The sequence below is a fragment of the Cervus elaphus genome, chromosome 29 (assembly GCF_910594005.1).
Source record: "Cervus elaphus chromosome 29, mCerEla1.1, whole genome shotgun sequence".
Lineage (NCBI taxonomy): Eukaryota > Metazoa > Chordata > Mammalia > Artiodactyla > Cervidae > Cervus > Cervus elaphus.
In genome coordinates, this window is record NC_057843.1 from 26,458,083 (window position 1) to 26,471,272 (window position 13,190).

A 13,190-nucleotide genomic window follows, 5' to 3' on the forward strand; every position below is an offset into this window, starting at 1 on the left:
ATATTTTCTCCCAGAGTGAGTTTTGATGGTTTGATTAGTTTTGATGGTTAAATTCACCAACTTTTCTTTTGTGCATCATGCTTTTGGTGTCATGTATAGAAACTTTTCGCCTGGTCTTGGATCCTGGAGATTTTCTCTTATGTATTTTACACTTAAATGTATGATTTGTTTGTGTCTAAAGTTTAGGTCAAGTGTTTTTTTCCCCCAAACCTAGGGATTTCCAGTTGCTTCAGCATCATTTGTTGAAAAACTATCCTGACTCCATTGAATTGGCCTATTGGCATAGGTATGTTTTTTGGTGCTCTATTCTATTCCATTGATCTATGTGTATATTCCTCTATCAATACCACACACTCTTGATTAGTGTACCTACATAATGCATCTTGAAATTGGGTAGAGTGATTTCTCCCACTTAAATTTTTCTTTGGCTTTGAATACAAATTTTAGAAGCTTGTCTCCATCTTCAAAACATCTTGCTGTGATGTTGATAAGAATCGTGTTAAGCCTGTGTATCAGTTTGGAGACAGCTGACATCTTTGCTTCTTAATGGAAAGTGTTCTGTCTTCAATCATTGAGCATACTGTTAGATGTAGGTGTTTTGTAGATGTTCCTATAAAACTGAAGAAGTCCCTAGTTTTCTGAGGTTTTTCTTCTCCATGCACGAGTATTGAAGTTTTCAAATGCTTTCCCAAAAGTTTCATGGTCATCTGATATTTCTTTGGTCTATTAAAATAATGGCATGCAACTGACTGATTTTTTAATATTGAACATCTAGATCTTGCATCTTCTGACCAATGTCCATCATGAAAAATTCTAAATAGTATTTAAGCAAATTTGCATTAGTTTTCCATTGCTGCAGTTACAAGTTACCACAAACCTAGTGGCTTAAAACAGCAAAAATTTAATTTCCTACAACTCAGGGTATGCAAAATTGGTTTCACTAGCCTAAAGTCAAGGTGTCAACAACGCTGTTTCTTCCTGGAGGCCCTGAGATACAATCCCTTCCCTTCCCTCTTCCAGTCTCCAGGAGCTGCCTACATTCTTTGGTTCACAGCCCTCTTCCTCCATATGTATAGCTATAGGAGAAGCATCTTCAAACTTCTCCATCCCTCTGCCTCTGCAGTAACATTGCTATCTTGACTCCTTAGAAGCCGTTGGGTCCCACCAAATAAACCAGGATTCTCTCTCTACCCAAGATCTGTAATTACATTGCAAAGTGCCTTTTGCCATAAAAAGTAATATATTCATGGGTTTTAGGGATTAAGACGGAGAAGGCAATGGCAACCCACTCCAGTAGTCTTGCCTGGAAAATCCCATGGACGGAGGAGCCAGGTAGGCTGCAGTCCCTGGGGTGGCTAAGAGTTGGATACGACTGAAGCCACTTAGCAGCAGCAGCAGGGATTAAGAGGTAGACATCTTGAGGGTTCATTTTCTAGCCTACCACACTCTATTTCTTTGTACTATCTTTGGTTTTGGTATCTGAATAATACTGTGCCATTTTTTATTTTTGTAACAGAATTCTGCTGTGATGAGACATTACATTCTAAATTTTGTAATTTTTTACTGTTGCTTTCCTGTGAGTTGGAAATATTTGATGAGTACTAAGTCTGATAATATATAGGTAGCATACTTTTAGCATAGGTATGCATAAGTGCATGCTAAGTCGCTTCAGTGTCCAGCTCTTTGTGACCCTGTGGACTGTAGCCCACCAGGCTCCTCTGTCCATGGGATTCTCCAGGCAAGAATACTGGAAGGGTTGTCACGCCCTCCTCTGGGGATCTTCCTGACCCAGGGATCGAACCTGTGTCTCTTATGTCTCCTGCATTGGCAGGTGGTTTCTTTACCACTAGTGCCACCTGGGAAGCATAGCATAGGTATAGTGTTGTATAATACAGGTAATGCTTTGCCACTGAATAGCAAAATAATACACACTTTACCTTAAAAATGAGACAGTTGACAGTCATATCCTCTTCTTGTTTTTATATGATGGGCGTCCACTGGCATTAGAAAAATTATAGTGATGGTAGTATTTATGGTACTCAGAATGCCGTCAAGTTGTAACTGTATCACTGTGACTTGCAGTGTGCCTACCAGTCCTGCAAAGTGGTAAGCACGTGACATCAAGTCTCTGCTGCAACTACTCACCTGAACTACTATAGTGCTAAGGCAGCCATAAATAACACAGAAATGAATGCACATCTGTGTTCCAATTAAACTTTATTGATGGACATTAAAATTTGAATTTCATATAACTTTCACATGCTATATAGTTCTCCTTTTGATTTTTAAAAAAACATTTAATAATAACATAAAAATCATTCTTAACTCACTGTAGGCTATGCAAAAACAGGTAGTAGGCCAGATTTGGTCTGTGAGCCATAATTTGCCAACTCTGCCTTAAACTCATGGGACCTATATCTCAAAGCAGGGAAGGAGGAATAACAAGAACATAAATAAGTGAAGAGGTAAAAGATACTTTTGTGTTATAAAGGAAATTAAACAGCAAGATGGCTAGAGAATGCTTAAAGAAATTTGTAAATGCAAACCTGAATGATATGCAGGAGCCAGTCATGGGAAAATTAAGTACAGAATATATGAGAGAGAGAGAGAGAGAATACAAAGGCAATGGTTGGAGGCAGGCAGGTTTGGTGAATCAGAGAAAGCAAAACGTTAGGTGTGGCAGGAACACAGGAAAGAGGGGAAATGACCAAGGAATGTTGGAGAGTCTAAATAAGGATGACCACTGTTAAGAATTTAATTAGTAGACTTGTGAGGACTAGTCTTACCAATGCACTCGGTTTGTAGCCCTTGCTAATTTATATGACCGCACAAAATATTGTGAATTTAAAAAAAACAGAGAGAGTGAAGAAGAAGATGTTTTTATTTTTGCTGAATTGTTCTAGGAAAATACAGTATCTCCTATATAATCCAGTAGACTGAGAACAGATACAATTGGACTGCACCATTCATTACATTAAATGCTCACTCTTAAGTTGTAATCCTTTGCTTTATATTTGCTTTCAATACAAATGTGTTGCTTATCAGGTGATTTAGAGCCATTTATAGCAGCTTTATGTAAAAAGTATAGTTTCTTACAAAACCCAGAACATTAAGTCTTCAGTTTAAACTTTTTTCCTCTGATAATTTGTGTATGCCAAGCTTGTTCTAATTTCTTATAATGTACTGGAAGGAAAACCATTTTCAAGTTTGCATTGATTTGTGGCAATATTTGTATTCAACAATCAAATGCTACACTATTTCCTTTTAAATGGCTATGCACTTAATTAGTTTCACTTGTTCAACAATTAATTGGTTTCAGAGACTTCTTATTTTGGTATTGACCCTGACTATTGATAGTTGGAGCAGATACTGTATCAGGACTGCAGTGCATATTTTCTGATCACATTGCATAGTTTTCGCATCTGAAAAAAAGTTCTCAATCATAATATCATCTAGTATCTTTCATGACTGTAAAGTATTCTTCAACTAGTCTCTTTTTTTCATTTATTTTTTCCAGTATTGCTTCTAGTAAATATGTGGCAAAAGGAAGCTGTAAAAGAAACACAGAAAAAAAAAAAAGACGATCAAAACTCTGTACTTTCTTCAGTTCAGAAACATACACTAAATATCATTAAACCATTTGAACTGAGCTATCTGCAACTCTGCACCCATAATGGTACCCTACTGGGTCTCTTTTCAACTGATCTTGCTGGTTAGTGTGGGTAATTTTGTCTTTTATAATAAAAATGATAAAGGAGCAGAAGTAAAATGAAAAAAGATAAACGCCTTATTGAACAATTCATGGTTTACTGACCATGTTAATGTTGTAATCTGCAATACAAGCAGCTAAGTCATTTATCTTCAATCAGTTGATCAATAGCAGGTTACAGTCCTCTCTAGGGCCCACAGGCCCACAGATGTAGTACTATATGTTCATCACTCATAAAAGAGGGAGAGCGAACTATCAATATACTTGCCTGTGTTACAGTTGAACGTCTCGAGGATTGTAGGGTGAAATTTCAGAGGAAAAAAAAAATGGCAAAAGTATATACATTGATTAAGTTGTTATAGAAAAGTTTATTTGGCATATCAAAGTGTAATACACATGTTGCAAACTGCTGAGTTTATGAAATGTAGAGTACATTTTAAAATTTAATAATTTATATAACATTTCTGGTAAAGTTTTATTGTTCCTGGGCTTTATTGAGTTGCCTGTAGAACTCATAACAATACAATTATAGGTGACAAGTAAAGGAAAATCTGAAATGTTCCCCAGTTACCACCCAAAGCTATACTGACTTCCTTTTATCCTGGTTCCCAGCTATCTAGTTTCATGTAAGAGATTTGTAACAATTAAGAAATTCATTCATTCATTTTTTCGAATTGTGCTTTTGATTAACCAGGGAAGACTACTTTTGTCTCCCTGAATAGAGTGAGGACACTTTAGCCTAGTACCCCTTCCCTACAGAGATGTACAGTCGGGCCATTCTTTGTGCTAGGACAACCACCAGCAGCATCACTGGTCAGCACCCAAACAAAATGAGCCCGATGCCCTCCGTGTGAGTTGTTCAGTTGTGCTCAGATCAGCTGTGCACAGCCACAGTGATTATAATTAGCTAACCCCAGCATAATGGTTACTTTCTGAATTCAAACTGGGAAAAAAAGAGAAAAGACTGGCCAGTGGTGGTGAAACAACAGGCCAAAATGGCACAGATTGTGTAAGCCATGAAGAAAATACAGAGACCAAAGATGGTCCAAAGAATTGCCTCAGATCCTAAGTAGCTTTCTAGTTTAACTTCCGTCTTACCTTTATAATAAATTGCCTTCTCCTTAAGTCTCCTTAAGTCCTTCTCTTGAATCTCTGTCAGGAGAGACTCTATCTATAGTCTATGTCAGGAGCTTCATACATTTGTCTTACTTAAAATTTAACACTAAATAAAGTATAAGATACAAAAATACCATATTTCTTCACTTTTTAAGATACAGGTAAATATAAGAAACCCACATTGACTTAAAAACAGCTTTTTCTGGAAAAAAGGAACCTACGACATTAAATATACACAAATTGCATATGTATTTTAATTTCAGAAATGTGAAAATGTGGGGAAATGCATCATAGAATGAAGGAACAAGAATATATTAGATTCCCTTCTGGAAGATAATGATAGAGCAAATCCTTACTTTGAGAAAACTGCCCTTCTGGGATGCAGAAAAGTTATACATATTTGCCAGTTTTACAAATGAGATAATTTAAATTCTCAGGGCATTAATATTAGATGTTAAAGAAATACACACACACACACACACACACACACACAAAGGCAAAACTACTGGGTGACCTTGTTTTATTTTGACTATGGCCCTCAGTACTGTATGCAATCCAAAAAAAAAGGAAACAAGATGAGAATACCCTCCCATCTCTTCCTGGTAGAGCAAAAGCAGAAATGAGTATTTTAAAAAGTTGTTCTAAAAAGTAAAAGTTGTTCTAAGAAAAAAGAGTTCTCTGATCAAGTAAGCGTGGGAAACAAACCAAAGTATAAATGCTATTTTATTTCAGGATCTCTTAGAGACTTTAATATGCTAATGCACTGTGTTTCTTCCAGAGGGCAATGTAATACTCTGTTTCTAAATTCATGGGTCCACACTTTTCTCATAGTCTATTTATCATGGGGCACTGGTCGTCCATGGAACACACTCTAGGAAACATGCTGGTTCTACAATTTCCTATATAATGATGTCACAGCACTTTTACCAGGCCACAATGTACTGACATTAATTATCTCATCTGCACATTTCATTTTCAAGTTAAAAACTCGGCCTACTTTTATTATCTTGCAATCAGAACAATTTTCAACATGTCATGTACTTGAACATTTGGCTTCCCTCTAAAAATAGTCTAAGAGTCTCTCTTCCAGGAAGCCTCCAAGGTGGAACAAGAGGTCCATTGACTAATTTATTGCTAATAACTCTTATATTCTCTTCCTCCGGCTCCCAATAAAATGAAAAGCCCCACAGTTAAACACAACTGTTTGAATTCTAAGTGTCTCTTAAGCTTAATGTAGAGGCTAATACTTGATGAAGTTCAAGAAGCAGCCTATCCTTTAATCAAGATGCCCAATTTGTGTACATCCATCTCCGCTTGTAGGTTCTATTTTTCTCTACAAATAGGTCAGAAAAAGCCTTTAGATAATAATTTCTCTTTATATAATAAAGAGAAAAGTTCATAATATCTCACAAGGTTGTTGGAGATTAAGCGCAGGTTTATTTCATACAGGCAGTGTAAGAATCTGTTCTTTTCTCCCTCAGATACAAAAAGAAAGCACAACTCTTCTTTTACTGACAGGATTTTGGACTTGGGTTGAAGTGGCAACCTGACTGGCCAACAGCAAAGCTCTTTTCTCCCTTGCTCCATCATATGTATACATGGAACAGCAAACCTGCAAAATATGCTCTTGGGTTTCATCTCAGATGGAATATGCTGGGGCCTACGAAGTCCAGAAAGTCTGCTGGGCTTTCTGCATAATTTCCTTATCTCTTTTGCATAAATATAGAAATGACCATCTTAGTTATGTTACTGCAGTTACACAGGCTTGAACATTTCAGCACAAGGAGAAAAATGGACAGGGGAAGAGTTGATACTGCATAAGATTTCTCGGAATGGAAATTTAATTAGGGAATCCAAACAACCGTGAGTTTTACTTGGTCTATACTGTAATCTTTTTTTAAAGATTAATTAATGTACGCATTTATTTATTTTTTTTAACTGTGCTGGTTTTTCTTTGCTGCGTGTGGGCTTTCCCTAGTTGCAGAGAGTGGAGGCTACTCTCTAGCTGCGGTGCCTGGGTTTCTCATTGAGATGGCTTCTCTTGTTGTGGAGCACAGGATCTAGGATGGGAGGACTCAGTGGTTGAGGCACATGGGTTTAGTTGCCTCCATGGTAAGCGGAATCTTCCTGGACCAAAGATTGAACCTGTGTCCCCTGCATTGGCAGGCATATTCTTAACCACTGGACCACCAGGGAAGTCTCTATACCATAGTCTTGAAGGGGGTCTTTCTGGTTGTTCTGGCTGTCCTTGTTGAAAAAGGTGACTTCTCTTATGGGAAACACTTCCCCTAACCTCACACAGATTTTAGGCTTCTCTTACATGTAAATGACCACAGATGTATGCCAGTGATAGAACTTCAACTTTATCACTCACACTTACAAATTATGACTTCATTTAGAGGCGTTCCTGTATAAAGGTAAGATACGACTGATACTTGCAGATGCTGGAGAGCTACATTGGGAGAATAACAAAGCTTCAAATCTATAACTGTGAAACATAAAGATAGTTTACAGCATCAGAATGAACTGGGAATGTGCTCTCAATAGTATAAAATTGGACATTTTTGTGTTGAAAGACAAAGACCGAAATAAGGGTATCTTTTTAAATCTAAAGGGCAAGATTAACTTTTTTTTTTTTTTTACCAATTTCATTCTTGTTTTTGGTTTTAAAACTATTACCAAATGATATTGTTTTCAAAGTAAAAATTGACTTTAATCCAGCTGAGTCATACTCAAAGTAAAGATATCACATGTTATTTATTACACCTGCTTTTAACAAAGATATGATTCAATTTTGAGATTTTGAGAGTTTAGTAAGAGAGACTAATCTACTTTGATAATTATAAAATTAAAGGTGCAAAATTTGGTATAAATAAATATTTGAATGCTTACTCAGCTATCTTGTAATTAAAAGTTGAACTTCATAAAATAACCAAGCATGGTATAAGAAACAACGATTTATTTATAGCTTAAAACTGGCACTTAATTGTAAGCTATGTTCCTAAATATTGCTTATATTTCTGGCACATATCTATCTATCTATGTACTTATCTAAGTGTCACTGAATATTGAAGTCTGTGTCTGCTATTCTTAAACTTTGGTAAAAGCTATAACTTGCTTTCCTTTCATTTCCCCCACCCCAATTTTTTACAGTGGTAAAATATGTAAAACATAAAATTTACCTTTTACCTTTAATGACATATGTCTTCTTCCTGGTATCATGAAAATAGGCTTGAAATTGTTAAATTTAAAAAAAAATCCCAGTAAGCTTCTGAATGGAGAATTTTTAACTCTTGCAACTTCAGCTGGATGTGAGGCGTGAGTGTGTGTGGGTGACTGTGTGTGTTTATGTGTGTGGAGAGAGTGAGCATGGGAGTTCGCATGTATGTGGCATATTTTAAGTGTGTTGTAAGTGCAACACTGAACGCAAGAGAGTAAATGTCTTCAGGACATTTGCTGTAAAGAGAAACTTTCTGGTAACCTGCAGGCTGGAAGTTATTCTATTTACCAAAGCCAGGGAGATTTATAAAACCTTCTCACTGCTGTGTCACACAGCATCTACAGAAGATAAGCATATTTTGCAGAAAGGGTACAGAGGAAAGAGCCATTTTAAATTTCAGCATTTGTAAGATCTGAAGCAACCTAATAGGAACAGGGATATTTAAATGCAAAGAAAAACCACTGATCAAAGTCTGTACTTTAAGTTATCAACAACCGAAGGCAGGATTTTTGATATGGCTCCCATGCAAGGAAATGATCTACACAAAGCAGATGAAAACTGCCTGAATGAAATCTGGAAAACAAAATCAAGACACATTTTCTAGCCATTCCTGGATAAGGGTTTTTAAAATATAAATCCTAGTAAAGAAGCACATTGCAGTTGTAACTGTATATTACTTGCTTTATTAATAAGCATACATATTTTATTATACCTACCATAATTCTGCTCAAGTTTGTTGAAAAACTTTTATAGTTTTTACGTTTTATCTGTTTATTGTCCTCTATCACCAGAAATATAAGCTCCATGAGGACAGTGATTTTTGTCTCTTGTTCGCTGCTGTATCTCCAAACCTGAAATGCAGTAGACACTACTGCATGAATTACCTTTCATGCAGTAGACACTCGGTAACAGGTTTTTAAAATGCCTTCCATAGCTTGGGTTCAACTTTATCTCCACTAATTCTTTCCATGGCCTTATAAACTCACAAGTACATAAAATGGTTTCAGGTATTATTAAGGCCTGAAGAAACTAAATTTACTGTAATTTCAATTTTGAGGATCAGAATGGACAGAACAATTAAAACAGTGTCTCTTAGAGGGCAAATGTAAATAACTGACTCCTATCTGTTTGCATATAGGAGGAAGTAATATCAATTAGAATATGATAGAGGTACAGCTCCTTCTGTGCCAACTGAAAGGAAACCTATTAAATATGAAATTAAAATTTATCTCATTTATTCATAGTTATGGCCAATGGACAGAAATTCAAATTCAAATGCATTTAACACAGTTTCTCCTTATGAGGGGGGTAACACAGCATTTGTGATATAATAACTTTACTGGATTTACTTTCAAAGGTATTCTTTTTATTCTTTTTTCACTATCTCATATTAAGGAATTCATTTTTTAAATGGAGCTACAATTCACGTAACATGAATTTCACCATTTTGAAGTGTATAATTTCATTGGTTGTACACGGCTGTACAACCATTACTTTCATCTAATTCCAGAACATTTCATCACCCCAGAAACCCTTTACCCATTAGCAGTCACTGTTCCTCTGCCCCCATCCTCTGGTAACCACTAACCTACTTTCTGTCTTGATTTGCCTCATCCAAACATTTCATATGAACGCAATCATACAATAAGTTGCCTTTTGTGTATGGCTTCTTTCACTTAGCATAAGGTGTACAAGGTTCTTCCATGCTATAGCAGGTATTATCATGTCATTTCATTTCATGACTGAACAATATTCCACATATGCATATAACATGTTTTGTTTATTCATCAGTCAGTTGATGGACCTTTGCATTCTTCTACTTTTGAGCTATTATGAACTACTGAACGCTATGAACATTTATGTAGAAGCTTTTATATGGACATATGTCTTCACTTATCTTGAGTATATACCTAGGGGTGGAACTGCTGGGTCATATAATCTCTAGTTTTTAACTTTTGGAGAAAGTGCCAGACTGTTTTCGACAGGGGTGGCATCATTGTACATTCCTACCAGCAATGTACGAGGGTTCTAATTTCTCCACATCCTCACCAATGCCTGCTATTGTCCTCCCTTTTGATTCCAGCCATCCTCCTGGGTATGAAGTAGTATCTCATTTTGGTTTTTGGTTTGCCTTTCCCTAAAGGCTAATGATGCTGAGCATATTTATATGTGCCTAATGGCTATCTGTATATATTCTTATAGAAATGGCTATGAATAGACTGAAGGTCTGTTTCTTTTCTCTAGTTGAGTTGTAAGAGTTTGAAATGTGTTCTTAAATGGTTAGATTTCACTGAGAAATGCCAGACAGAAGGCTTGGGTGAACTGTGAAGTCCCTGAATGAAAAACTGTGAGTCCCTGAATGCTGTTATTGAAACGTTACCTACTAAATTTTTTACAGCTTCAGACACTGACATCTCTCTACCAAATCTGATCTACCTCTTTTGATCCCTAAAACTCTTAAAGGTATCATCATCTTTCTCATCATATAAGGTATTAAACTCACCTCTCTTTGGTTTCTGCTTTCTCACCCCTTCATTTAATCTCAGTTCTTCTATGTGACTCAGGGACTACAAAATGGGTCATATCTATCCTGTTCTTCCTATTTTTATAGTGAGGACACATGCAAGCCCCCACTGCTTTTGTCTAGACTACCTTCTTGCTCCTAGTCTCTTCTCCCTCTAAACCATCCTACACATTGATCTTGTGTAGCTTTCTAACACACAACTCTGATTGCATCCCCTTCCTGTTCAAAGGTTTCCATAGTTTAGTCTCAGCCAACTTTTCCTGTTTGTTTTTTTTCCTCCCACTTCCTAAAATACAGAAAAAACTAATAATTTTGGAAGGTTTTTCCACCCTATTATGATCATTAATTTGCTTTTTTGTCTCTGACATTAACTGTTTTTTTTTCTTTTGTTTTTTTTTTTCATTTATTTTTATTAGTTGGAGGCTAATTACAATATTGTAGTGGTTTTTGCCACACATTGACATGAATCAGCCAAGTTTTTAAAAATGTAACAACGCAGAAAAGGAATTAATACAAGTAAAACTCTTCAAAGAAATTAAAAGGCAGCTGTGTCATAAAAAATGAGAGTAGATATAAGAATGACTTTTTTCCAGTATGACTCTTATTACTAGAAATCTGTGGAGACAAAGGTTAAGTGCAAATAAAGATCAAATACTTAAAATTACCAATTGTATCAGGACCACTTGATGGGAGGACATACATTTGCATTCTGTGTTAAATATAGATAAGTTAAGGCTCTAGACCTTTTAATTCTCACTTACTCCTGGCTAACAGTATCAGCAGGTATTACATTTGTGTCCAGGTCCGTATTGTCACATGGTAGAAAAGCTTTTCATTTTGCAGTAATTACTTTATCAATATAAATTAAAGTCAAATGAATGCAGAAAAATTTTTTTTAACAGAAAACAATTCTGTGGCCTAATCCTAATAAGAAAAGATAAAATCTCAGGGCCAGATTCACTCCTATGATGTCAGCATTCTATTATATACAGCACTCAACACAGAGGGAGGACATAAAAGGGAAGTTTTCTTATAATTTAATCTTCAAACTATTTTAATAATCAAATATCAATATTGAATTAATTTGGAATTTTTCAGGGAATGCACTCAATTACTCCACAGCTTCAAGATCACATAACCTCAGGTACATGGAGCTGTATGGCATAAACTAAACAAAATGAATGAATGAACATATTTACACTTTTGCCCACATAATCCTGTGAGCGTAACTTAGACTCTCAAAAACTAGTGGACAAAGAAAACCTTTTCTAAAATTCAGGACAAATATAATTGCTAGAATTGAGAGAGAAGAAGTATACTTAAAAAAAGATGTTTTTCTATTTTATAGATTTTTCTCTTGGGCATAATTATAAAGTGACATTCAAGTGCAACCAGCGAAGTCCCTACTTTTTTTTTCTTACAGAATTCAAAGACATCAGCAAAACCACCTATGTCAGTAATAAAAATAAAAGTCTTTGACTTTTTAAATGTTATCATACTGTCACAGTGGAATAAAATTAGCTTGACAAATGCTTTAAAGGCACATGGTGCAGTTCATTATGTATAACAGCAACAGCAGCGGTTTCCCAGTGTTCACAGAGGCGGCTCCATTAAATTTACCTCCAGTCAATAATTAGGAGTCCACAAATAAACCTGGGCAATTAAATCAATACTGCCAGGCAATTATATTCCAGAGTCCAGGCTCAGTGGCACAAAAAGGCATTATATCAAACTGCAGTATTAAGCAGTCTAATGCCATTTTCAACAGGATTTTTTTACACTAACTGGACAGAATAAGCATACATCCAGATAATGTAGAATGCACATATGTATATCTACATGTGCAGATCTGTGTCAATAGAGCTTTAGTAACATTTAATAAAGATTAATACATATGGATTTATGATTTTTATGTTCATAATTGATGATAATACTTCTGTATCAAAAGGTCATACTTACATGTTGAATGTTTAAAAAATCCATTAAAAGTATATTGTTATAACATTCAAGTTAAAAAAAATAACCTGTGTCAATCATTACTGAACTCCTTTGATGTGCCAGGTACTGGGCTGGGTGCTGGGAATGCAACATGACTGAGAAGTGACTTTTCTTCTCAAAAGCAAGAAGGCTTGCCCTGCACCTGCATGTCTGCACTTAAATAACTTGAAGCAAAAAAGTGCCCATCACCTTCTGTTACCATAGATAGTAATAGTTATAGTATTTCCAGATAATGTTTCAGAAATATATAAAATGGGTACTGAGAATATGAATAGTTCATGTATTATTTACTTATTTTTGCTTTTCCAAAAACCCATATACTGCACTCACAGAACAAGAATATTTTTTTAAATGTATTGAGAAAGACATTTTAGCTGTTTTGAATCGAGTTCATTTTTGAAATGGACAATAGTTAGGTTGAGCAAAAAGAACCATAATGAAAAAGTTGTAGAATACATTACATGCTGTCAGTGATATCAGAACAAAAGCCGGGTATGACTAGAAAAGCAGGGCTCTCACCTGCCAATAAACTGCCCTGATCACTTACAAGAGGGGCACATCCCAGCAGACTATATGTGTATTAAAAAAATACTTGAAAGAGAAGAAAAAGTATCACACAGGTC

At 35.7% G+C, this 13,190-nt stretch overlaps 1 protein-coding gene across 2 annotated transcripts in view; it reads right to left on the minus strand.

The window, feature by feature from the left end:
• Positions 1-2,863: 2,863 nt before the first annotated feature.
• The window catches only part of CNTLN (centlein), a 319,886-nt gene continuing 309,559 nt past the window's right edge, over positions 2,864-13,190 (minus strand). For both annotated transcript variants that reach the window (XM_043890767.1, XM_043890768.1), the window contains one exon: positions 2,864-3,550. In XM_043890767.1, coding sequence (XP_043746702.1) covers positions 3,449-3,550 — 102 coding nt within the window. In that variant the 3' untranslated portion in view covers positions 2,864-3,448. The remainder of the gene's footprint in view (positions 3,551-13,190) is intronic.